Here is a 27,775-nt window from a genome sequence, read left to right on the forward strand (position 1 = left end):
GTCTCTACTAAAAAAATACAAAAAATTAGCCGGGCGAGATGGCGGGCGCCTGTAGTCCCAGCTACTCGGGAGGCTGAGGCGAGAGAATGGCGTAAACCCGGGAGGCGGAGCTTGCAGTGAGCTGAGATCCGGCCACTGCACTCCAGCCTGGGCGACAGAGCGAGACTCCGTCTCAAAAAAAAAAAAAAAAAAAAGAGTTGAAGTTCAAGCAGCTCATTAAGGAAGTGAATTTATGAGGACGACTCAGGGCCAGGAGCTGTGGTAAGTACGTGACATGCACATCACCTCATTTTATCCTAACAACTTCTGTGGCAGGGATGATGATCCAGATTTCAGAAATGATGAAATAAGCTCATATGGGAAAACTAACTTGTCCAGCACTCCAGTTCATGAGTTAGAACTAAAACTGACACGCCTGTAATCCCTGCACTTTGGGAGGCCGAGGCGGCAGATCATGAGGTCAGGAGATCGAGACCATCCTGGCTAACATGGTGAAACCCCGTCTCTACTAAAAATACAAAAAATTAGCTGGGCGTGGTGGCAGGTGCCTGTAGTCCCAGCTACTTGGAAGGCTAAGGCAGGAGAATCGCCTGAACCCAGGAGGCAGAGGTTGCAATGAGCTGAGATTGCGCCACTGCACTCCAGTCTTTCTTTTCAAAAAGAAAAAAAGAAAAGAACTAAAATTCGATCCATGTTTATCAGATCTCAGGTCAATTTACAAAAAAAAAAAAAAAAAAGAACTAAAATTTGAAAATAAACCTGTCTGATTCTATTAATAACATGCATATTTTCTTTTCTCCCCCTTTAAAAATGTTCACGTGTATGAGGATATATACATGTATATATAAATTTACACATACACTTAATTTTTACACATATGAAACCACACATATATATATACACACACACACACACACACACACACTCTTTAATGCCTTCTACTTTTTTTCCTTTTTTGGTCTAATTTCCCTTCCAAGGGCCTCTTTATACCAGCTCCCTTTTAACCTCATCCCACAGAGACAACCTTTAAAAAACTTTTTGTGGGTACATAGTAAGTAGGTGTATATTTGTATGGGGTACATGATATGTTTTGATATAAGTAATGCAATATGAAATAAACATATCGTGAACAATGGGGTATCCATCCCCTCAAGCATTTACCCACTCAGTTGCACACAATCCAATTACATTCTTTAAGCTATTTTAAGATGTACAGTTATTACTGTCTACAGTCACCCTGTTGTGCTATCAAATAGGTCTTACTCATTCTATTTTTTGTACCCATTAGAAACCTTTTTTTTAAAAAACAAATATATCTTCCATGCTCATAAATAATGACAATGTTAACAATAAATGCTAATGGCTATATAAAGGTTACTATGCTCCAAGCCATTAACAGCTTTATATGTATAGATACATATAGAGTATGTTCGAGGGAGGATAACGGGGATTTACTGTCACAACAATGGGATCATATTACACCATGTTCCTCCCACTTGCAACCCAATATCCTGTTTAACCAACAAAATTCAGTATGACCTTAGTTTATTTATCAGGGGAATCTCCTCTCTGCTAGACTTCCCCTTAACCTCCATAACCTGATGCTTTTCACCACTAGGTAGGCTAAAAAAATGGTTGCCTATATAGTTAACAAAGACACTCTATACTCAATCAAAAATAACTCTGTCTCGCTGTTTTATGTGCATGTATACTGGGAAGCAGATCAAAAAGAAACATGGGGGGAAGGGAGAATTTATTTTATAATTTAGGCTCACCGTTAAGTTGCCACTAGATTCACTTTGATAAATTTTACGTACAAAATGTATGATCTGGGCCTATTATTAAAGTGCATCAGATTTCTTTTCTTTTCTTTTTTTTGAGATGGAGTCTCACTCTCTGATCCAGGCTGGAGTGCAGTGGCACGATCTTGGCTCACGACAACCTCCGCCTCCCAGATTCAAGTGGTTCTCCTGCCTCAGCCTTCCGAGTAGCTTGGATTACAGGCACGAGCCACCGTGCCCAGCTAATTTTTGTATTTTTAGTAGAGAAGGGTTTCACTATGTTGGCCAGGCTGGTCTAGAACTCCTGACCTGATTCGCCCACCTTGGCCTCCCAAAGTGCTGGAATTACAGGCGTGAGCCACCGTGCCCAGCCAGTATACCAGATTTCTAAACATACCTATAGATTTAATGCCTCTTAAAGCTTTGTTCATTTCCCCATCAACAACAAGGTTTCAAAATGCTCATCAAAATTGGCAGCCAGAAGGTTATTTTAGATTAAGGCAGCCAAAAAAACTAAATGCCATGCCTTGGACTTCTCTTCACACTATGAATTCTGCTTTTCTCTCCAACCAACCTCTTCTCTACCCACCATCACTTGTAACAAAATTCTGAAACAAACAAAAAACCTGTTCTGCTTAACTTTCCTTCTTATTTCTCCCTAGGTTACCTCCTGCTATTTCTCACCCTCCAGGTAATCTCTGTTTATCACCTAGAGTGTGTTTTTCCTGTTTTCTATAAACATTAAACATTCCAAACAGTCAAGCTTTTGTTTGTATATAGGATATCAGTATAAAATAGAGGATGCCAAAGAAACTATCAGAATATAATGATACAATTTTAGAATCACTTATAAGCAATATAAAGATATTTTAAACTGCAGGAAATATTAAGATGAAAGAAGAAAAATAAAGAAGTGAATACAGAGATAAATTAAGTTACCACATAGAAACACATATATGAACACATAAAACAGGAGAAGACAGTCTAGTGTATATAAAGGTAACTACCTCCATAATTAGTAAATGCAAAAGAAGATATTTCAACAGTCACGACAAAGAATGCCACATTACATTATTCATAATATGATATTTATGAATTCACATATTAAAATGTTACCATTATCTTATATATAAATATGTTGTATATTGACATATAACCAAATGATGTCTAAATGATAGATTTTGAGTAACAGAAACCTTGAGGCCACCAAGATGGCAGAATAGAAGGTAACCTACTTACATTCTCTCACAATAAGGTGGTTGATCTGTCCCCCTGAACTGACTTCCAGACTGAAGCCCAGAAACAGCCCAGTCCCCACAAGGGGCTTGGCTACTTCCCTGTTTGCCCATGATCCTGCCACCAAACCATTTGCCATGGGGTCCGAAGGAACTGCTCACACTAGTGTTTTGGCAGAAAGGCTAGTCTGCCTGCGAGCACTGGTCTCAGCAGTGGGCTGGAAAGTAGCCTTGTGGTGCTGTCCTCGCCTTCCTTAGCTGAGGTCCCAGCTCAGAGTGCTTGCATAAGAATTCAAAATAGCTGTTTAAGGAAGCTCAACAAACTTTAAGAAAACACACACAATCTATTCAAAAATTTATCAGAGAAATTTTTAAAAGACTGAAATACTAATGAAAAAAATCAAATAGAAACGTTGGAGCTGAAAAATAAATAAAATGAAAAATGCAATAGAGAACATCAATAGCAGTATTGATCAAACAGAAGAAAGAATCAGTGAATTCGTTGATAGACTATTTGAAAATACATAGCCAGAGGAAAAGAAAGAAGTGAAATGAACGAAAAGGAATGAACAAGACCTATAGGATCTATAAAACAACCTCAAAAGAGCAAATATTGGGGTTATTGGAGTTAAAGAGAGAACTGAGAAAGACAAAGGAGTAGAAAGTTTACTCAAATAAGTAATAACAGAAAAGTTTCCAAAGTAGAATATACAGGTACAGGAAGGTCAAGGGTCACCAATCCGAGTTAACTCAAACAAGAACACTCTAATTTACAAACTCATAAAGGTCAAAGACAAAGAGAGAATTTAGAAAACAGCAAGAGAATAGAAGCAAATAACGTATAAGACAGATCCAATACTCTTGGTAGCAGATTTCTCAACAGAAACCTTACAGGCCAAGAGGGAGTGGGACAATATGTTCAGAATGTTGAAGGAAAAAAACTGCCACCTAAAAATACTGTATGTGGCAAAGTTATTCCTCAAAAATGAAAAAGGGAAACAAAAGATTTTCCAAGACAAATGAAAGCTAAGGGACTGTATTGCTATCAGACCTATCCTGTAAGAAATGTGTGATTTCTTAGACACTAAAGGGAGTTCTCCAAACTGAAAGAAAATTATGCTAATGTGGTTGTTGTACTAATATTGTAATCATGGTGTTTAAACCACGTATATCTTTAGTAAGAAGACTAAAAGAAAAAATTATCAAAAAAAGGACAATTTGTTAAGAGACAACATAAATAACATAAAATAATGACATCAAAAATGCTAAAATAGGGGGAGAAGAGAGTTAATGTGTATAGGTTTTCTTTTTATGGTTTGTTGGTTTTGCTGTTTTGCAATCAAAGTTAAGTTGGTATCAAATTCTTGTTGTAACTAGATTTTTTTTTTGTAAGCCTCATGGTAATCACAGTGCAAAGCCTACAATTGATACACTAAAATCAAAACCAGTGAATTGAAACTACTATAAGAGGAAATCACTTAACCATAAAAGACAGAAAAAAGAGAGGAGTTACACAGCAACTAATAAATAAGTAACAAAATGGCAGTAGTAAGACCTTACCAATCAATAATAACACTGAATGTAAGTGGTCTGAATTCTCCAATTAAAAGACACAGAGTGAGCTGGGCACAGTGGTATGCACCTATAGTCCTGGCTGACTGGAAGGCTGAGATGAGAGAATAGCTTAGGCCCAGGAATAATAATAATTAAAAAAAGACACAGAGGGACTGAATGGATTAAAAAACAACATACGAATGTATACTGCATACAAGAAACTCACTTCACCTATAAAGCCAAACGTAGACTGAAAGTGAAGGAATGGAAAAAGATATTCCATAAAAATTAAAACCAAAAAAGAGCAGGAGAAGCTGCACATATATCAGATAGAATACATTTTAAGTTGAAAACTATAAAAAGAGACGAAGGGGAGGCTGAGGCAAGATAATAACTTGAACCTGGGAGGTAGATGTTGCAGTGAGCCGAGATCATGACACTACACTCCCACCTGGGCGACAGTGAGACTCTGTCTCAAAAAAAAAAAAAAAGAGACAAAGATGGTAATTATACAGTGATAAAAGAGTCAAGAGTCAAATCAGCCAGATCTAACAATAGTAAGTAAATATGCACCCAACAATGGAGCACTCAAATATATAAAGCAAATATTAATAGATCTAAAGGGAGAGACAGACTTCAATACAGTAATAACAGAGGTCTTTGACCTCACTTTCAGGAATGGATAGATCTTCCAGGTAGAACATCAACAAAGAAAGATCAGAGTTAAACTACATACTAGACCATATGGACCTAATAGACATTTATAGAACATTTCATTTGCTGCTGCAGAATACACATTCTTTTCATCAACACATAAAACATTCTCCAGGACAGACCATATGTTAGCCACAAAACAATTCTCAACAAATTTTAAAAAGTCAAAATCATATGAAGTATTTATCTGACAACAGAATAAAACTAGAAATCAGTAACAAGAGGGACTTTGGAAACTGCACAAATACAGATATTAAACGACATGCTCCTGAGCAGTCAATGAGGCAAGGAAGCAACTGAAAATAAAATTAAAAAATTTCTTGAAAAAAAGAAAAATGGGATGCAGCAAAAGGAGTGCTAAGAGGGAAGTCGGCCAGGCGTGGTGGCTCACGCCTGTAATCCCAGCACTTTGGGAGCCTGAGGCAGGCAGATCACGAGGTCAAGAGATTGAGACCATCCTGGCTAACACTGTGAAACCCTATCTCTACTAAAAATACAAAAATTAGCTAGGCGTGGTGGTGCATGCCTGTAGTCCCAGCTACTCAGGAGGCTGAGGCAGGAGAATTGCTTGAACCCAGGAGGCGGAAGTTGCAGTGAGCCGAGATCACATCACTGCACTCCAGCCTGGTGACAGAGCGAGTCTGGTGACAGAGTCTCAAAAAAAAAAACAAAAAAACAGGGAAGTCTATAGACAATAAACACCTCAACAAAAGACTCCAAATAAACAATCTAACAAGGCACCTCAAGAAACTAGAAAAGAACCGACCTAAAAATTAGTAAAAGAAGTAAAAAGGTCAAGCAGAAATAAATGAAATTGAGACTAAAAAAATTACAAAAGATCAACAAAAAAGTTTTTTATTAAAAAAGATAAGCAAATTCAACAAACCTTTAGTTAGACTAAGAAAAAAAGAGAAAAGACTCAAATAAATAAAATCAGAGACAAAAAAGAAAACATTACAATTGATACCACAGAAACATATCATTAGAAACACAGATCATTAGAGACTATTATGAACCGCTTGACGCCAACCAGCCGTAGAGAAACAGAAAACCTCAACAAACCAGTAATAAGTAATGAGATGGAAGCAGTCATAAAAATCTCCCATCACAGAAAAGCCCAGATCTAATGAATTTCCTGCTGAATTCTTTCAAACATTCAAAGAAGAACTAGTATCAATTATACTCAAACTATTTCACAACACTGAAGAGGAGGGAATACTTCCAAACTCATTCTATGAGGCCAGCATTACCCAGATACCAAAACCAGACACATACAAAATAAACACAACACATTAAACCGTCAACAGAGGTAGGATGCCCAAATCCTGGCCAAAATATAACATGTGAATGGGGGTGTGTGAAAGAGTATGCAGTTGGCCCTCTGTATCCATGCATTCCACATCTGTGGATTTAATCAACTGTGAGTCAAACATATTCCGGAAAAAAAAGATGGACAGTTCCATCTATACGGAACACGTACAGACTTTTTCTTGCCATTATTCCCTCAATACCGTTTAGCAATAATTTACACAGCATTTACATTGCATAAGGTATTAAAAGTTATCTAGACATGATTTCAGGTATACGGGAGATGTGCATAGGTCACATGCAATTACCGCTTTTGTGTTTTTTTAGAGACAGGGTCTCACTCTGTCACCCAGGCTGGAGTGCAGAGGTGCAATCAGGCATCCTTGACCTCTCTGATTCAAGGGGTCCTCATGCCTCAGCCTCCTGAGTAGCTGGGAATACAGGGACAGGCCACCATGCCTGGCTAATTTTTTATTACACTATTTTATATCAGGACCTTCTGTATCCATGGATTTTGGTATTGGAGGGGGAGGCTCCTGGAACCAATCTTTCATGGGTGCTGAGGGACAACTGTGTATGCAGGCATGTGTAGGGGATAGGTAAGAACAAAGAAGAACAAGGAAGATGGGGTAACTTTCCTTGATTTTTTCAGAAAGGGCAAAAATCTAGTGTTGTATTTTCTCCTTGGATGATTTTTTTGTTTAATATTTGTTATAATTGAGATTACATTATAGTATAGATTCAAAGTTTGAAAATGTTTGATAACAATTCCACATTGCTTTAAGGGAAGTTTATTTTGTTTTTAAGATCTTTTCCATCGTAACATGACAGTTTTTTACTGATGATCCAATTCTATTGTAAATGCATGCATATAGATGTGTGCATACAGATTCTAAACTTATTTTAGGCCAACTATAGAATATGCTTAACATTTATAGAAAATTGGCCAGGCACGGTGGTTCTTGTCTGTAATCCAAAAGCTTTGAGTGGTTAAGCAGGGAGGATTGCTTCAGCCAGGAGTTTCAGACAGCCTGGGCAACATAGTGAGACCCCCATCTCTACAAAAGTAAAAAAAAAAAAAATTGCCCAGCATAACGGCATGCACCTGTAGCCTCAGCTACTCAGAAAGCTGAGATGGGAGGATGGCTTGAGACCAGGAGGTTGGGGCCGCAGTGAGCTACGATCACACCACTGTACTCCAGCCGGGGTGACAGAGCAAGACTCTTTCTCTCTCAAAGTAAAAGAAAAAGAAAAAAAATTTACAGGGTATAAGAAAAATAAAATAATATTACTCTATTAAATATAGTGATTAAACATTTCTTTGATCATTTTTAGAAAGTTTTCACGGACATTCTATGATAACCTAAAAGACAATAGTTAAAAAAAAAAAAAAAAACAAGAAGACTGACACTTCTGGGTGACATTCAGAAGGAAGAACAGCATCCAGCAACCAAAAAAACCTTACCAACAACAGCTGAGGGCTAAGTCCAGCCGACTCCAAAGTGTGACACATATCCTCAGTGGAGCTTTCTCCATGCAAACACTTCCAAAAAAAGAAACTACCTGGTAGAACAAAAACAAAGCACATTAATCAATGACTACTTACCATTTGGACTAACAATCTTATTGAATCACAATCTGGAATTCCAGAGAAACAAAACATTATGAAGGAAGAGAAATTAATGGTTCAATTTGCTTAATTTATTAAAGCAGAAAGCAAATCATGATCTAATATTATCTCTTTACTATACTTATTAAAAGAACCTGTCGACCAGAGTGTCTTTTGTTGGCCAAAAAACACAGTACATTAAATCCTTTCATTATTTAAATTTCAAAACAAACAGAATCTCCTGAGATGCTATATGTTCCTACCATGTTTTCTTCTAAAAGAAGAGGGATACAAAGACCAGTGTATTATTTTACCTACCTAAAGCCACATATTCCTCTTCACTTATCTTCTTTACATTGAGCACATCCTTTTCATATTCTAAATATTCCAAGAATGTTTTTACAGGCAACACACCATCTTTATCATCAGAAAATCGAACATTTGTCCTGGTGTTCTCTTGCTTATATTTCTCTAGTAATGCCTGGAGCTTAAGCAGTTCTTTTTCATCAAGCCTTAGTAACACAGCCAAGTCCTTTAAAATAGAAAACAAAAACAACATTCCACATCTATCAACCACATTATCTGAACTGAAATTGAAGACTGTAAGCAAAAGTTGGCTTTTTAATTAATATAATAGCTATCATGTATTCTGCTTAAAACTTTACTTACAAATCACATTTCATGAGTAGGAGTTTATTTAAATAAACTATAATCTTGAACACTACATACTACTAAAAGTACCATTTTAGCGTATTTCTTGAGGGTACTTTATTATCTTCTAGAATGTTAGCATTTTTTTTTTTTTTTTTGAGACAGGGTCTCACTTTGTTACGTAGGTTAGAGTACCTTGGCACGATCATGGTTCATAGCAGCCTTGACTTCTTGGGTTCAAGCAATCCTCCTGCCTCAGCCACCTGAGTAGCTGGGACCACAAGTGTGCACAACTACATCCAGCTAATTTAAAAAGTTTTTTTTGTAGACACAGTTTTTTATGTTGCCCAGGCTGGTCTTGAACTCCTAGGCTCAAGTGATCCTCGCACCTCAGCTTCCCAAAGTGTTGGGATTACAGGTGCAAGCCACTATACCCTGGCAAATGCCAGAATTTAATAAACATGTTTTACTGTATAATCAGAAAAAAATTTAAGAGTGTCAAATGCAACTCTTACCATTCTGAGGAAACTAAATATTTGAATTTAAATGCTTAATTATTAAGCAGCATAAACACTATAAAATAAAACATAGAAAAACAATTCTCATTGTATCCACATATAAATCCTGTATGTGGCTCTCAGGGATACAACCTGTTAGGCTTTCAAACTATTTTTATATACTATATGTACAAAAACATATTGTGGCTGGGCATAGTGGTTTATGCCTATAATCTCAGCACTTGTATAAATAATATAAATTTAGCAGCAAGGCACAGAGAGCTAGCAGGGGGCTTGGTAAACAAAATATAACTTTAAAGCTTTAAAAAAATTCTTAATTTTCACTTTGTTACTACCAATTTTAAAAAGTAAAACTAACCAGATAGATTATTTTATACAATATAAAATGTGGGATTACTCACATTATCAGAGAATGGTGTGTCTAAATGAAAATCAAGGGAATTTAGTTGACTGACCGACTCATAGAGTTGCAGCAATTTTAGTTTATTGGCACAAAACTGTAGCAATCCTTCATCAACAGATTCAAGTTCTAAACGGCAGAAGGAAAAGTATATATAAGAGATATATTTAACAGACTCATAAACAGGCTTTTCTTTCATTAAATCTCTCAATATTACATAATTCCCTGATGCTCTGATGTATTAAATATTGAGATGCTTAAGCTATATCAGATTTTGAAAGCAAAAATAATTTTTCTGTCATGACAAAATGTCTAATTTTTAAATAAAATAAGATGATCTAAAAGTAGGGTAATAAAAAAGAAAGTGGAAATATCTTCATCTAATACTCAAAGTTTAAAGAAATTATCTGGAAATACCTTTGAAAATATTTTCCCTGACTACATAATTCATATACTGTATGAATATTTATATCTAACATAAAACAAATATTTATTCTTTAAAAAGTGAGACACTGATAATCCCCCCAAAATCTTATTTGAAATACAGTATCGTGGAATATTGTTCAAGTTCTTATAGCCTTAATAAAACTGACCATACAAAATAATTAGATTTTAGGAATCTTATTTTTATGTAGAACTTGAAACTGATGATTTTATAGAACTCCAACAATGGTATTTGGTTTACTACCAGGTCAGTGAAAGATAACTTTTCATTTAATAAATCTTGGGATTTTGTTAATGTCTTGAGGGGTGGGAGGGCTTTATAACTATACCATGCTTTTTAAAAGAAGTATTTATTTCTGACAAGTGATGTACACTAAAGGAGTTCACTATTTGCCAATGTCAGTTTCAAGTATCTGTTAAAAAAAAAAAGGTTGAAAAAGAGTCTCAAAATTAGCATGTTTGAAGCCCTGAAAGAACAACTTATAATTTGTTTATTAAGCCACTTTAAGCTGGCTTACACATAATTAAAACACAAAGTTGGTTTTACATAATTAATATGACAAACAAAAGTCACAACTAGATGACACCAGTCCACTGCACACTACAATTTAACTGATGTTAGGAATTCAGAATAAAGTGAATTTTTACTAGTTCAGCTGGATGGAATATGGTGTTACAACCCCACAGTTTCAAGTGTAATCCTTTTTCAGACCAATCCATTTTGACGGGTTGACTGATTTTAAAGAACAATGTGATAGTACAGACAAATTTTGAACATCAAAAAATGACTAGAAAAAATAATCTGATTGTTGTCTGTGATTTTGGAAGTCCTTAACTCTGTTCATGAGGGAAACTGATGGGAAACTGATACACTAATAAAACATTAATACAAAGTACAAATATGTTTTATTATTATCTTGGTCAAAATGACATTATGTGCCCCCCTACAGAAATTTGTCTCCTCTTGTGAAGCTAAAGAAAAGACAATGGCAGCGAGAGAGCTTGGTTGTTTTCCCATACCACCAGATAACTTCTTCATTCCAATGCTTTCTTTAATGTTCTACAGCTATATCAGAATAACCACTTATCATTCTATCCTGACCTCTTTCCTCACAATTAAAAACAACTTCCAAATAACAAACAGTTAATACATTCAAAGACAGCTTAGATGAAGATCAACTACATATATTAAATAGGGAATAAATAAGATTTGTAATTTCTTATATATATATATTATTTCCACATTAAAGTAACATGATGGTATCACAAAGTCAATAGCTTTCTATAACCAGTTACAAAATTTGAGTTAAGAACGTAACCTTCAATCAGTACAAACCCTATTACCTTGATTTTTTAAAGTGTCCATTAAAGTCTGAGTGATGTTTCTAAGGCAAGAAAATGGTAAACGTTCACTTGCCAAAATGCTTTCCAAAGCCTAGAAGAAAGATATCATAAGGCAATGATTTTGTTTTTTAAATCTTATATTTATGCCTAAACTCTTACTACCCCAAATTTCAAAGAGAAGCTCTGTTTTAGTGTACATATCTTAAATCTCAAGTTGCACTGTTAAGTAATATACGATCAACTTTATGTCATGCCAAATATGATATAAATGACAAAAATCCAGGCTGAGAGAACAACTAGAAGGCAACTGCTACTTAACAGAATAGCCCAATCAAAACAGAAACAAAGATAAAGCTCTTTACCAATAAGAAGTGTTTGAATATGCCTAAACTATCTAGGAATAAATGAAAAGCAGAGATTATTGTCATGTCAATAACAAAAGCTGCTAATAACTTAGTTATAGCTTACTAACCGCATTTGTGCATGGCAGGCAGAATCTACAGGCCCTGCTAGATAGATATAGTACCCACCCTTCCCTACCTCCCTCTCCCTACCCCCATAGATATTTAAGATTCTTCATAACCAACCCCAAAATATCTCTTCATGCCTAAAGTAGCAACTATCAGAAACATCAATGAGTCAGACATAGCAGTTAAAGGTCATATTTATCCTTTCATATTAGCACATTAAATTGGGTTTTAGTTAATGAGATTAAATAGTTTAAAAAGTAGGCTGAGAATGCAGGGTAAGACAAATATCCAATCAACACAAAAACTTCTGTGTGTTTGTGGAGGAGAAATGGGCTTAGAGGGTGGCTCAAGATGTTGCTCAGGCCTATAATGAAGCAACTACCAGGAAGCAATAAAGAAAGTGACTCTAAGAGGCAAGAACCCAGGACAAGCATAACCTGCTCCTGTTCTGCCTATGATTACACAGGCTAGCAGCTAGCTTACTTTCTTCCCCATTATTCAGTCTCCCAAAGCCTAAACTGGTTTCTTCCCTCCCTTTAGTCAGTCCTCTAAGACATAACTTTTATTATTGGGTTTTCTAGCATTTTTTATAAAATTCACAGCTTCATACATGATTCAGAAGTATCATTAAAAAAAGGAAAATCAAGAAGACATTTTGCATTATGCTGGTTTCCCAATTTTGTTGTTCTATGATTTAAGATAAGAAGAAAGATGGCATCAAAATGAGAAGAACTGTGTGGGTTATGACCCTTTCTACTACAGATTTCTCAAACCACCTCTCTAGATGCCCACTTTGTCATCATCATGTCATCTCTAATAACGGAGACTTTGCCCTAAGGAAAATGAGAGCCAATTAGCATTGTCAGTAGAATGGAAAACACAATTAAAAGTCACAAAGGCTTTTCTGTTCTACAATAACACAATAAAAAGTGTTTTAAAAGTGGATTGCAACAGAATCACTCTGCACTAAATTCTCCCACATATCACTATTCACTAAATTCTCCCATGTATGTAGCTATAAAATAATAAGAAATATACACATTGGTCTATGACCCCAGTACCTGACACAGAGTTCCTATAATTTCCTGAACAATGGGGGTGCTAGGAGTTTCTTTTGTTCCAATGTTTGGTCTCTGCCCTAGTTCATCAGTCAGAGCTCTTAATCCCTTTGTAGACAGAGGTGCTAGGAGAACATTTTGTTCTAACATTTGGTCTTTGACCCCCAGTTTCCGATGAGGAGCTTCTAAGACCTCTGTAATTTCCTGGGTGATAGGAGCATCTTTTTTTCTAACGAGGCCACTCATGGCAGGCTCCTGGAAAGCTTCATAATAAGGGGTTGGTTACCAGTGGAACCAACCATGTATTTGAGGATTGGAACTTTTAGCCCAACTCCTGACTTCTGGGGAGCCAAGAGGGGCTGAAGACTGAGTTGATCACCATTGGCGAATGATGTAATCAATCATGCTTATATAATGAAGCTTCCAACAACACCCAAGAGGACAAGAGTTGGAAGAGCTTCTGGATAGCTGAACATGTAAAGGTTCCTGAATGGTGGCTTGCCAGGAGAGGGAATGGAAGCTCTGCAACCCTTCCCATATGATTTACTCTATGCATCTCTTCCACCTGGCTGTTCATCTCTATCCTCTGTGATACCCTTTATAAATAAATGGGTAAACGTTCAAGTAAAATGTTTCCCTAAGTTCTGTGAGCTGGTCTAGCAAATTCATCACCCGCATAGAGGGGGTCATAGTAACCCTAATTTATAGCCAGTCAGTCAGAAATATAGCTGACGACCAACTACTTGTGACTGGCATCTGAAGCAGGTAGAAGTCTTGCGAGACTGAGCGCTTAACCTGTGGTGATGATCTCATGCTATCTCCAGGTAGATGGTGCCAGAATTGAAGTGAATTAGAGAATAACCAGCTGGTGTTAGCTGGAGAATCTGCCAAAGAAATTCACTGGTGTGTGGGGAAAAAAAAAAACCCTACATCTAGTGGCAGAAGTGTTGAGTGACTGTGTAAGAGAAAAGAAAAAACCTGTGATACAGTTTTTTTTACATTTTCACAGTAGCATTATTTTAGATGCTGTGAATTATAAAAATCAAGTATTTGGTAAGGTTCCTACTTGAAGGAGCTTATAAGACCTAAAGAAAAAAAAGTTGGGGGAGCTATGATTAACATACACGAAATAATCAGAAAATAAGTAGTCATTAACCATCCAGTTTTGATTGAAAGTAGAGTAGGAGTTCAGAGTTATCCATGGGGATCAAAGCATTATGTAAGAATTTATGGAGTTAGGACTTGAATAGCATTATGAGGGGTTTGGATAGGAAGAGTGGGAGTCAAAGAAATCACCAATGGTGACCATACTATAACCACAAGCCTGGCAAAAAGTAAAGGTCTGGCAATACCATGGAATGCTGAGGCTGTGGAGTAACAGGGACTCATACAAAACAAGTGGGAATATAAATTAGTACAACTATTTTGAGAAACAATTTGCCATCAACTAGTACAGCTGAAGAAGTTCACACCCTAGCAATTCCACTCTTAGGTATAAATGCCAGAAAAACTCTTGCATATGTGATGAGGAAATACGTACATGGATAAGCACAGCATCATTGTTTGTAATGTCAAAAATCTGGAAACAACCTAACCATTCACTGACAGGAGTGTAAATAAATTCTAGTCAGTGAGCGGAATTTGTATGGCATAGTAAATGAATCAATTATAACTATAGCTACATACACCAATATGAATGACACAGAAACATAATCCTGAAGGAAAAACTAAAGTCACCAAAGACATAGGGCATGACTCCATTTATGTAAAGTTTGAAAAGGCAGGAAATGCATCAACAGGTTTCAAAGGAGTCACACAGGAATGATGTAACTATAAAGCAAAGAAAAAGAAAGAACCACAAAATTCTAAATTATGGTTACCTTAAGGATGAGAGGAGGGAATGGGACTGAGGGGTGACACTCAGGGCTCTTTAGAGTTCCTGGTAAGATTGTATTTCCTAAGGTAGGTGGTCATACACACATATTTACTATTACATATATATTATATACATAATATATATAATGTAGGGATGTTTACATGTGTGTATATAAAACACACTCAGATGTATGGTAATACTAATTTTTTTTTTTTTTTTTTTTTTTTTTTTTTGAGACGGAGTCTTGCCCTGTTGCCCAGGCTGGAGTACAATAGTGCGATCTCAGCTCACTGCAACCTCCACCTTCCGGATTCAAACGATTCTCCTGCCTCAGCCTCCTGAGTAGCTGGGATTACAGGCACCCGCCAACACACCCAGCTAATTTTTTTGTATTTTTAGTAGAGATGGGGTTTCACCATGTTGACCAGCTGGTCTCGAACTACTGACCTCGTGATCCACCCGCCTCAGCCTCCCAAAGTACTGGGATTACAGACATGAATATTAATTTTTTTTTTTTTTTTTTTAAAAAGAGACAACAGGAACTTCCACATGAAAATACAGAAAGGGATAAACAATAAAAACGTGAAAAGAAGACTTCAGCCTGTCATGTTTGGGGGAAATAGGAAAACAAAGATTTTCTTAAGAAGGATGTATTATAGCTACTAGCAGGAAACTTTGTGTACTATATATACTTACTTGTTTTTTGGTTGCAGGGTATTTAATATCAAGAATTAATTCCTTTATTTCTGTTTCAACCAAATCTATAAAGAAAAAATTAAAGTAAAATTTTAATTTTTATAACAGTGAAACATTATTCTGAAAGAAAATGAACATATCTGTACTATCAGTTGAGTCTAAAAGATTTTTGGGTTCTCTCACATTAATGTTTTCTTGTTATGAATTATAACACCCTCTAGATGGCACACTTCAGCCTTACAGAGCAATTCCAATAAGCTCATCCATGCATCATTTTGATTGCTCCACTCAGAATATTTTATTGACTTAAAAGATGATAGAACAATATGCTTTATTATTTGTATGAGAGAATACCTACCAAGACTGGGAGATTTTGTTTTCAGTAAGGCTGCTAGTTTCTTCACCAGGTGCATATCCTTGGCTCGTTCACTCTTCTTATCACTAAACCAATAAATATAACAAAATTATTACAGAATGTGAAATTATTTTCATTCTAATTCTGACACACTCCAACTTTTTTTTCCTTTAAATTTTTTCTATTTAAGGATATCAGTCTAAAGACAAAGGAAACAACAAAACAGCAACAACAAAAGAGAGTACAACAAACCTAGGAACTAGGAAAAGTTAGCAGAGGAGCGTCAGTCAGCAACACCGGATACACCTTACCTTAGTGCTAAATGGAAGGGAACGTTCACTGTTTTCACACTTCCAGATACTGGATCAACAAGACAGATCTGGTAAGTCTGTGGCTGCCAACTCTGACTGGTAACATTATTTAAGCCCATTATTTTATAGCCAGGATACAGCAGCCTAAAGAAATCACATCCCAATATGGTAAAAACATTAGAACAAGGAGAAATGCCAAAAGGTGCTTTTATTATAGCTAGGAAACCCAACATTATTATCAATTTAGGAGCATTAATAAGGCAACTAAATACTGATAGCAAATACATAAGTAAACCTAGCAGAGTTCTGCCTTGTTGAAAGATTCTAAAAAATTAAATGAACACAATCAGGCCCATGTTTCAATGGCAAACAAAGCATTCACCTCACTTACGACTAGGGCAAGCTGAAGGAACCTTTCCTTTTGAGTCTTCACAGCATAAGTAAGGGACAAACATCAGCAACAAGCTAACTTTAATTGAGCAGTGTATCATGGCATTTTCAATTTTTTTTTGTTATTAAATACTTAAGCATATATCAGACACTCACAGGAAAAACCACAATAAAGAATACTGTAATTCTCAAACTTGTAATCTAATAAGCAGCTTTAGTAAAAGCTTTATTTTAATAAAAGCATTCTTATATTTCATTTTGTAACCAGCACAAAGCCAGCATTTGCAGCTTACCTGCAGTGCTTCCCCACATTGAAAGCTCCTACTCTAGGTCCCTGCTGTGTGCTCCACACTTCTAAAATTCCCCTTCTTGGTGCATAGATCACAAGGAATTGAGCTACTCGACTTGGACCCTGAGAATTTCCAAAGGGGGAAAAATCCGCCTTTTCTGGTACTCTTTCATGAAGGTCCTCTACAATTTGAATCCATCCAATTTGTGCATCGCGGTACCCTTAGAGACAGAGGGAAAGGGAAGTTAATTACTCAGTCTAGGTTCCATAGTAGCCACCTGAAGTACTCTGGAATACTGGGGGTGGGGGGGGGGATAAGAAAAGCTATGAAAGTATATTTTTATTATGGAATATCTTAAATAAAAAATGATAATAAATAATAACCAGTTTATCACCAAGCCTTATCAAATCTTACTATTTTGCTATATTTACTTCTGATCACTTTTTCTCTTTGAAAAGAAAATATTGGCTGAGCACAGTGTCTCACGCCTGTAATTCCAGCACTGGAAAGCTGAGGCGGGTGGATAACCTGAGGTCAGGAGTTTGAGACCAGCCTTACCAACATGGTGAAACCCTGTCTCTGCTAAGTACAAAAAATTAGCTGGGCGTGGTGGCACATGCCTGTAATCCCAGCTACTTGGGAGGCTGAGGCAGGAGAATCGCTTGAACCCGGGAGATGGAGGTTGCAGTGAGCCGAGATCGTGATACTGAACTCTAGCCTGGACAACAAGAGTGAAACTCCCTCAAAAAATAAGAAAAAATATTATAGATATAATTGAAGCCACCTGATTACCCCTCCTGCTGTCATTCCCTTCCCTTCCCATCCAAGCCTTTTGGCGACATGCAGATAGAAAATATGGGTTACAGGGCGATGGGAGGAAGCTCTTGCATGGGAGAAGTAGCTGATGCTATTTTCCATTTTAGGGTGGTCCCCCACATAGGCAACTGATCCTTCTTTCCAAGGACACAATGGAAAGGAAGACTGACTGTACCAGCTGCAGAAAGGCAGGCAACGATGCAAGGAATAAGACTGCAATAGTGGATTTGGAGCAGTCAGTACAGCTTTGTCTTCTGTATTTTAGAAAAGTCTTGCTGAGAACATACCTTTGATATTGTTTCAGGAGACAAACACCAAGGAGAAATGATATATCTTCAGTACTAAAACTATTTCTACAGATAGTTAAACATGTAGTAGGTAAAGACTGTCTCTGTCTGTCACTGCAGGAATTCTTTGGCAAGAAGGTGATAGTGGCTTCAGTCTGGTCCAGAGTAATTTAATGACCTCAATCCGTTATTCCTCACATTTTTAAAGGACAGACCTGATGGCGCCATAAATTGGGGTCTATGCTGACATGTTATTATTCCAGATGATTCTAAATAATGTAATCATGCCTTCTTCGTTAGTCAGGGAGATATTATTCACAATGTGCCTAGTTAAAAAATATTTTCAAGTCTCCCTCATAGTTAGATGAGGCCATGTCACTAAGTTCTGGCTAATGTAGATAATGGTTGAAGGGACTTTGGGGGAATATCTTCAAAGTAGATTGACTCAGTTGCCAGGAGAAGCCTTCTTCCTTTCTGCTTCCTTCCCGGAATGCAGGTAAGAGGGCTGTCTATGAGAACCTTGAGTGGGGAAGCTACAAGGAGGAAGACTGGGTTCCTGAAGATACTGTGGTCTGTTACTCGGGTCTGTTACTAATAGCTGAATGAAACTCTTAAGTGACATACTTATTGACACATCAGGTGGATTGACCCAAGCATATGGATATAAAAGTCAAGTCAGTGAAGATGGGTTTTGCTATCTTAAATCTGAAAGACTTGGCATTACAGATTTGGGGAGAACATTTGGCTTAAGAATGGCTTTGTGAAGGGGAATAGATGTAGCAGGGGCAAGAAACTGAACTCAGAAATTTACAATAACAGTGAGAATTGAAAGAAAGTACATAAGATAAAGGTTAAACATGATCGAACCTAAAAGATGTATCCGCTGACTACTGGATCAAGTGGTTGCTGATCTGAGTTCATGTCAAAAAAAGAAAATATAAACATAAACAATTAAACAGAGTTATCAACCAGAAGCTGAAGCATGATAACATTGCTCAACTATTGGGGTAAAAAGTGAATTAACTGTTTTTCTGGATTTTTGTAAGAAGTACCTTTCCACATGCGTATTGCAATTCCTCTAGCTACATCCAATAAAATAACTCTGCCGAAATCATCTGTTACTGCTGCCAGTGTGTTACATGGAGACAGACATATGCTTTCACCATGGCGTCTAGAATCTGGAAGTCCAAATCTGATATTTAAAAGAAAATAAAAAGCTCAAATCATATTCCAATTCAGAAACATACAACAGAAAAATGAAATGCATAAATGAAATAAGCTGAATCTATTTTTATATAAAGAAATATGAATTTTGCCTGGATTAATAGTTAATTTATTTCACAACTGACATTTGTAATATAAAATACATAAAAGAAATAAAATAAAACCACAGTCTTATGTAGGTTTTCAATAGACACTCACAATCCTATTCCTCCAGAGAATATAAAGTATAACTATATTTGATTAAAAGGCATGTCACAGAAAACAAAGTCCTCACCGTCAACTAAATTTTAGAATTTGCTCCCACACAGGCATCTTTTGTCTATTTTAAATTCTTCTTCTTAATCTTTCTCTTTTTTGGAAGATATCACATCCTGCTGATACCAATCTGCCCGAAGCAAAAACCTTCCTTTTTCTAAATACTTATCTCTAAACTGCTGTTGGTCTATAATCAACCTCATTAGAATTGTGAGTAAAATAAAAGTAAAGAGGTACTAAAAGAGAGCTAGGAAAGCTCACTTAGAGAAAAGTCCCTGAAACAAAGGTGCTCAGCCTTTGTTACATCTATTTGAGATGCACAGGGCCATTTGGCTAATTTCTTGACTCTTGATATTAGGAAATGTGGTATGTTACAATGTATCTTTTTAAAAAGAAGAAAAAAATTAGAAGATATGCTTTGATAAATTTTAATCATTAGTTGGCTCTCTTTAGGTGAAGAACATCCATAAAGAGGAGGTGTTCTATTTCCCTTCATGGTGGTACTTTATATTAGGTAATAAAAAATGGTTTTTAAACAACACCAAACATTAGAAAAAATGCTTCTGTCTAAAAAATAATAATGAAAAAAAAAAATCATGCTCCCTCCACCAAAAAAAACTCACAAATATACTAAAACATTCTAAAGCACTACTGAAGTAAACAAAGAAGCACATGCCAGGAGTCTGTCTAAAGAGTGCCTCAATACAGGACTCCTGCTTTTACTTTTTTTTTTTTTTTTTGAGATGCAGTTTTTCACTCTTGTCCCCCAGGCTGGAGTGCAATGGTGTAATCTCAGCTCACTGCAACCTGCCTCCCGGGTTTGAGCGATTCTCCTGCCTCGGCCTCCTGGGTAGCTGGGATTACAGGCACGTGCCATCATGCCTAACTAATTTTTGTATTTTTAGTAGAGACAAGGTTTCACCATGTTGAGCAGGCTGGTGTCAAACTCCTGACCTCAAGAGATCTGCCCACCTAGGCCTCCCAAAGTGCTAGGATTACAGACATGAGCTACCGTAATCCACTAGGATTACATTTGTTAAAAGAAATCACTAAGTACTTTTAAAGTTTACACAACTTAGTAACAAACTATCTAAACTTTAAAAGAAATGCAACTGTTATCACTAAACTAATTCTCCTACATTAGACCAAGCTAAGTTTATTTGTTAAAAAGCACACTCAAGAAATACATCTTGAATACCTAGTATATAACAAGGATACAGCTGTGAATCAAACAGGTAAGGATCACTCTTCACATGGAGTTTTACATTCTAGTGGGGAAAAAAATTCCACTGCAATGGCTTTCAGAAGTTCCAAAGACTTACGAGATCAGCAAATCAACCAAGCACACGGAAAAACCACACATTTAACAGTACCTTTCTAAAAGGACTAAAATTTGGGAAGCATGACAGACTTGCCTTACAGCTAATGGGGTAGCTGGCTCAACCTTCGGCTTTTGCTTTTGGACAGCTTCTTCTTCGTGCTTACTCTTCCAGCCAAGCCAACCACTGAAAAGAAAGAAAACTTAGAATAAAACTGAGCTTCCAGGGTTTTAAAGTACAGACTATCAAAATATAAGTTAAAAGCAAGCTAGATACAAATGAGATATTTTTTATTTAATTGTTAAGTAATTACCTTGCAGCATTAAATAAAGCAGAAGTGAGTTTACTTGCAACTGCTAGTGCAACATGGGATAATAATGGTTGGGTGCTTCCCTGAAAAACAGAACATTTGAAAGAGAAAACTCAGCAGCTTACAAAGAACAAACACACTTTCTAAATAAAGCTTACTTTAAAATGCTTTCAAAAGTTGTAAAGGCTGGACTAGCAACTCAGCTTCTTTCAGAGTACGGTAAAAAGTTTATTTTAGGAGCAATATAAAAAACAGTTTTAACTCTATAGTTTAAAAATAAAATCACAATTAGTGTATTTTACCATTAAAATTTCCCTCTTTACATTGTAATTTCATTAAAATAAATTTTAAACTAGGATATTAAGATTACCTTATTCTAGCTGGACTATGGATTTCACATCTACATATAACTGGCTCTTTTCTCTCTTTTTATATATATATGCACACACATATACATACACATTTTTATATAAGTAAAAAGATATTTTGGACAATTCTGAGAAGCATGCTTTTTAAGTGAGAAACAAGAGCTGCCAAATCTAACACTCAACTTTCCCCTATTTTAGGAAGCAATTTTCACCACTTATAACAAGTATAGTTGGCAGCTTGTTCTGTCTTTACAATTCCTCATTTACTGAAATCCCTGGTGGGCTGACATCATTAACAAGTCTGAGCATCTGACTATTGCACCAATATTTAAAGACATCTCAGCTATCAAATAACTCAGGGCTTCAGAAACAAAGAATTTTCTTTTACACTGATGGTAGTACCTTTTCAGTTAATATAAAGAATTTAGAAGAAAGCTAGTTGAGATTAATTTTAGTTTCAATTGAAATTTAGAAATGTAAACTGCTTAATCTTCTAAGGCTAAGCAAGTTACCACATCCTATTTGTAGACAAATTGTAAAATCAAGAGCGGCCTTACTCATGATCATTGATAAAACTCATACCTCTAAAGCATAGAAGAAGCCAGTAAATGGATTGGACCCTACAGTAATATACTGAGACATGGCAGGTGGACTATTTTTAATTGCTGCATTAAATCCACCTATATTGGAGGCAGTCTTCATTTGATCAAAGGGGGACAGAGTCATAATACCTAATGATAAAACAAACAAACAAACGTGATTTGAATGTACAATGTTATTTTGGTCATTACATTTTTACTTCAGTTCCATTCTAAGATGCTAAATGTTTCGTTTTATTTAATAAACAAAAGTCATTTTAAAAGCTACAAAATCAACATCAGAAAATATTCTGCTGGGTACAGTGGCTCACTCCTGTAATCCCAGCACTCGGGAGGCCAAAGCAGGTGGATCACTTGAGGTCAAGAGTTTGAAATCAGCCTGGTCAACATGGTGAAACCCTACCTCTACTAAACATACAAAAATTAGCCAGGTGTGGTGGTGGGCGCCTGTAATCTTAGCTACTTGGGAGGCTGGGGCAGGAAAATTGCTTGAACCTGGGAGGTGGAGGTTGCAGTGAGCCGCGATCGCACCAACTGCACTCCAGCCTGGGCAACAGGGTGAGACCCCATCTCAAAAAAAAATTAAATATTAAAATTTCCATCTACAATTTCTATAACCTATAGAATATCATCAAAACAAAGTTTAATCTTTTGAACAGATACGAAACTCAGAGGTACCAGAAGCATACAGTCCACTTATATCCCCAAATATCAATTCACCCTTTTTTTCTCTCTTTTTGATATTCTCTTGCCTCAGCTTCCCCAAATAGCTGGGATTACAGACATGCACCACCATGCCCAGCTAATTTTTGTATTTTTAGTAGGTACGAAGTTTCACCACATTGGCCGGGCTGGTCTCAAACTCCTGACCTCAGGTGATCCTCCAGTCTCAGCTTCCCAAAGTGTTGGGATTACTAGTGTGAGCCACTGTGCCCCGCCAATATAGGCATGTGCTGCTGTGCCTGACCTTACTAATTTTCATATACATGTATTGCTCCCCTTTGCCTGAAAACTGTCAAAAAATGCATTTGTCCTTAAGACGTGTCCTAGGAAAGGAAATTCTTTGAGTGAGTTCATAAGGAAACCATTCACTGGATTTATAGGAATTAAAGTGATCAAACAAATCCTTGGGCTGTTTTTTAAATTCCCCTCCCACCTCCTGGACTATCATAAAATATCAGAACACCTGTCTCATAGTCATGAATGAATCCATGATTCAGTATACAAAATGTTTTCACTACATTACAAAATTTGCATAAGTTTTGCCTGGCTCCACCAGAACACGATCAAAGGGAAAATTGTATGGCATATAAATTGAAATTTAAGTTTTAAAATAGCTTCTTTTCAAACTCCCATGCGATATACACGGGAGTATAAATTGCTACAAGATAATCCAGAGGACAATTTTGCAATAGATATGCAATTTTTTTAAAGGATTCTAATTTATGGTAAGGAAATGGTTGATCAGTCCTTTCCATCCTTGCTACCAATGATGTTTTCCTTCCTATAACTTAAATCATCCATTTTCGATGTCACACTTTAGATCTGGTCATCAGCAACTGTAGATTCTTTGTAACTTTGATTTCAAGCATACCGCACTTAGACCACCACCTCCTAGCTTTCCATCTCAATTACTCCAGAAACTCCCTACAGTAATTTCACAATTTTGAGTTTAAATTAATTAATCCTTCTATTTTTTCCACTATTTATCAAGTACCTCTTGGGATCACTTCCCTTTTTATCCAGCTTAGATTTGCGTTCCATCATCATCACTTTCTTGCAAAAATCCACAACCTCCCTACACTCATCTCCCCCTATACACATACTCCCCTGGCTAAATCTTAACCTTAGTTGACCTAAACTTTCTGCATTCTCTGCTCTCGAAGCAAAATAGCGAATCATTGCTAAGAAAAACAATACCTCTGGGTTTCAAAGTAAGGACCACAAACAAATGGACATAAAGTTTGGTCCAAAATCCTTCTGATCTCCTCAACCCCTCCTTCCCATCCTCAATCCTTTGAAATCTATTTGTTGAAGAAACAAGGCTGTTTGAGACTAATTTCCCACAGTCTACATTTTGCTGACCACATTCCTATAGTATTATTTAAAGTGTTTTTCTGCCCTCTATATTGCTACACATTGGTACTGAATTTAGGGGGCTGTTATCTTTCGAGTCACCGATTTTAGCACTATTTTTCATTAATTTAAGGTGGTATGGCTTATTTACATCTCTCTTTCTCTTCCTATATCCTTCCAAAATATTTGTATCTCAATTTTTTATTAAATTCACTGTTTTTATTATTAGGAATGATATAAGTATTAATCACTGATGAGATACACCACTTACTGTAATTACATTTCCTTGGCTGTGCATTCTTTTTTTTCTGGAGTATTAAGTTAACCTTGCCATTAAGAGTTTTCCCTGAGCGTCTGAGGTCTTTCCACACTTTGAAAGACATCAAAGTCCCTCTCAATATAAATTTCCATAAAGTCAAACTCATTGGATAATTTTCTAGGCCTAGTAGAATGACTAAAGAAGGCCTCTTTGACAACGTGATATATTAAGAAACCTGAGTGAAGAGAGGGAGAAAGCCATGTGACTAGCTAAAGTTTTCCAGGCAGAGGGAGCAGTAAATCCAAATGCTCCAGAGTAGGGATATGCTTGCTGTGTCTGAGGAACACAGAGGAGATCTGCGTGATGAAACACAATGAACGGGGAGGGGTACCCTATAGGAGACTGCGTCAGAGGTACCATAAGCCAGATAAAGTTGGGCCTTGTATGTCACAGTAAGGAGCAACCAGAAGAAAGATGATGTAGGAAAAAAAAGGAGGAGCAAGTTTGGCAGGAGGAAACTAAGAATTCGATTTTGGATATGTTAAGTTTGATATCTAGGTAGAAATTATTCAGTAGGGAACTGGAGAAATGAGTATGAGGCTTCAGGAAGAGGCCAGGACTCCATAAAAATGGAGATACTGAGAATCTATTCTTATGCTCCTTGTTTGTGATTTTAGAGAGCAGGGGGTGAAAATATTTATTCTTAAGCCTATATTAATTTGGCTTTCATCCTCACCATTCTGACTGTTCATATCAAAAGTCAGTAAATAACTCCACGTTGTCAAATCCAATGGACCTTCTTTTCTTGAACTCTACAAAACATTCCACAGTAAACCACTCCCTCTCAAATTTATATCTACAATCCCAGCTTCCTCCCTGAACTTCAGACTCTCATGTCCAATTCATACACCTGATACCTCTACTTGAATGTTTAACTGTGTCAGAAGTTAACCTGCAAAAACATAACTCTTTATGTGCCTCTCCTCCTTATTCTCATTTCAGTAAACAGTCTCATCATCCACCCTGTTGCTCAAACTTAAAAATTAAGAAACCCTTAATGCTTTCCTTTCTCTTGTTTCTCAAAACCATCCCTGAGCAAGTACAAAGTATATCTCAAATCTGTCTACTTCCTTCCAACTCGGCTGCCTCCACCATAAAGCCATCATTCTCTCTTGCGTGAATTATTGCAATATACTCCTAACTGGTCTCCTTGCTTTCTTCTACAAGCATCTCTCTACCCAGCAAAAAGAGATACGTGAAAATGTAACCCCCTACTTAGAATCCATCAATGACATCCATTGCATTTCGAATAAAATCAGATCTCCTTATCCCTACGTGATCTAACCCTAGTCTGCATCTCCAGCCTAACTTTGTCCTGTTTTCCCCTCACTCTTTATGGTCAAGTCACACCAACCCCCTTTCTGTTTCTTGAACACTCTGAGGTCTTCAAGGCTCCCAGGCCTATATCCCTGATGCTCCTCTGCCTAGAATGCTTTTCCTACACCTCTTTCCATAGCTGGTTCCTTCTCATCCTTCAAGTCTCTCCCTGGAGAGGCTTTTCCTCACTAGTCTACCTAAAGCACCCTCTTCCTTTACTCTCTATCATAACCTTCTACTTATTTTCTTCATGATGCTCACTAACAGTCTGATATTATCATATTTATTTATTTAGTTTATTGTTTGTCTCCCCATCACCAAAATGTAAGCTTTATCAGGGTGGAGTCCTATCTTGTATTTCTAGCACAAATATTAATAGCTACCCATTTACTTGTTGAATAAATTAACCAGACCTTTACATAAAGATATACATACAATGAAGTTTACTGTACCTTTTTTCATTTTGTAGGCTGGGGATAAATGAATAGAATAACATTTTCTATCCAATCATTTTCCCTAGCCAGTTTCAATGTTCCAAAGTTTAATTAACAGAGCAGGGAAGCTACCCTGAACTGAACTCAACACTTTGGAATTTTGTAGCATTTTTATGCTAGCAAAAAATTAGACACACTGAAATGTTTACCAATAGGTTTTTATTACAGAATATACCATATAAGAGCTATGCAGTAAATAGAAAGACAGCCTGTGTGTCAGATATCTTGTTAGCCTCTCTAGAGTCACACTCCTTCCTTTTCTCCTTGCTCTTTCTCTCCCAGTGTCCAGTTTTCATAGAATGAGTAGAACTTGACCAAGTGAACAAACACAGAGGAGGCACTCTAGCCAACATGCACATAGATCTAGGAGTAAAAGTGTATAGTGTGCTGGAGAAACAATGAGTGCTTCCTCCTCTGCTCCCACTACAGCTGGTCCCCTTGTCTGCTACAATTATGTTGTAGTACTGCAGCCATTCTCATGTGTTTCTTCTAACTAGATTCACACTTTAAGACAGCAGGGAAGCATGTCTTTACATCTCTATATCCTCAATACCTAACATAGTAAGCTCTCTTATAGTGGCTGCAAGAAGAAATCTGCTTTTATCTACATTTTACTAGTTTAAAGGTTACTTTTTTTTTTTTTAAGTGATGGGGTCTTGCTATGTTGCCCAGGTTGGTCTTGAACTCTTGGGCTCAAGAGATCCTCCTACCTCAGCCTTCTGAGTAGCTGGGATTACAGATGCAAGCCACCACACCTGACCAAGGTTACATTTTTAAAAGACTGATCTATATGGTCATTATCTAGACCAAATTTGTCTGTAGAAAAGTTAGTCAAATAGTGAGTGATTTAAAACTATACAATACTGTGGCTGAGGGCATAATTAAATCTTTATTAAAACTGCTACCATTTACTTTTCTTTTCTTTTGTTTTCTTGAGACAGAGTCTGTCACCCAGGCTGGAGTGCAGTGGCGTGATCTTGGCTTACTGCAACCTCCACCTCCCGGGTTCAGGCAATTCTCCTGCCTCAGCCTCCTAAGTAGCTGGGAATACAGGTGTGTACCACCACACCCGGCTAATTTTTGTGTTTTTAGTAGAGACGGGGTTTTGCTATGTGGGTTGGGGTAATCTTGAACTTCTAGCCTCATGTGATCCACCCACCTTAGCCTCCCAAAGTGCTGGGATTACAGGTGTTAGCCATCGTGCCCGGCTTTAAAGATATATACTTATGATGATCTGAATCTGAACTACCTTCCAGATGTCTCACTAAAGGCAATGCATTTTTTCACATAAGAATAAATGTTGGCTGGCCGGGCACAGTGGCTCAAGCCTGTAATCCCAGCACTTTGGGAGGCCGAGACGGGCAGATCACGAAGTCAGGAGATCGAG

General features: G+C 36.9%; 1 protein-coding gene and 1 non-coding gene across 2 annotated transcripts in view; both read right to left on the reverse strand.

Moving 5' to 3' along the window:
• The window catches only part of RAB3GAP2 (RAB3 GTPase activating non-catalytic protein subunit 2), a 120,690-nt gene that overhangs the window by 25,070 nt on the left and 67,845 nt on the right, over positions 1–27,775 (reverse strand). The window contains exons 10-21 of the mRNA XM_033199151.1: positions 22,166–22,314; positions 21,219–21,298; positions 21,002–21,091; positions 19,160–19,299; positions 17,008–17,224; positions 16,325–16,468; positions 16,017–16,099; positions 15,659–15,723; positions 11,559–11,649; positions 9,772–9,899; positions 8,520–8,733; positions 8,058–8,155 (exon numbers count right to left, since the gene is read on the reverse strand). Of these exons, the coding sequence (XP_033055042.1) occupies positions 8,058–8,155; positions 8,520–8,733; positions 9,772–9,899; positions 11,559–11,649; positions 15,659–15,723; positions 16,017–16,099; positions 16,325–16,468; positions 17,008–17,224; positions 19,160–19,299; positions 21,002–21,091; positions 21,219–21,298; positions 22,166–22,314 (1,499 nt within the window). The remainder of the gene's footprint in view (positions 1–8,057; positions 8,156–8,519; positions 8,734–9,771; positions 9,900–11,558; positions 11,650–15,658; positions 15,724–16,016; positions 16,100–16,324; positions 16,469–17,007; positions 17,225–19,159; positions 19,300–21,001; positions 21,092–21,218; positions 21,299–22,165; positions 22,315–27,775) is intronic.
• On the reverse strand, positions 26,356–26,486 carry LOC117077048. The gene has a single exon (XR_004434638.1). It is a non-coding gene; the product is annotated as a small nucleolar RNA SNORA36 family (small nucleolar RNA).

This window comes from Trachypithecus francoisi, unplaced genomic scaffold (assembly GCF_009764315.1).
Source record: "Trachypithecus francoisi isolate TF-2019V2 unplaced genomic scaffold, Tfra_2.0 Lachesis_group5, whole genome shotgun sequence".
In the NCBI taxonomy this organism is placed as follows: domain Eukaryota; kingdom Metazoa; phylum Chordata; class Mammalia; order Primates; family Cercopithecidae; genus Trachypithecus; species Trachypithecus francoisi.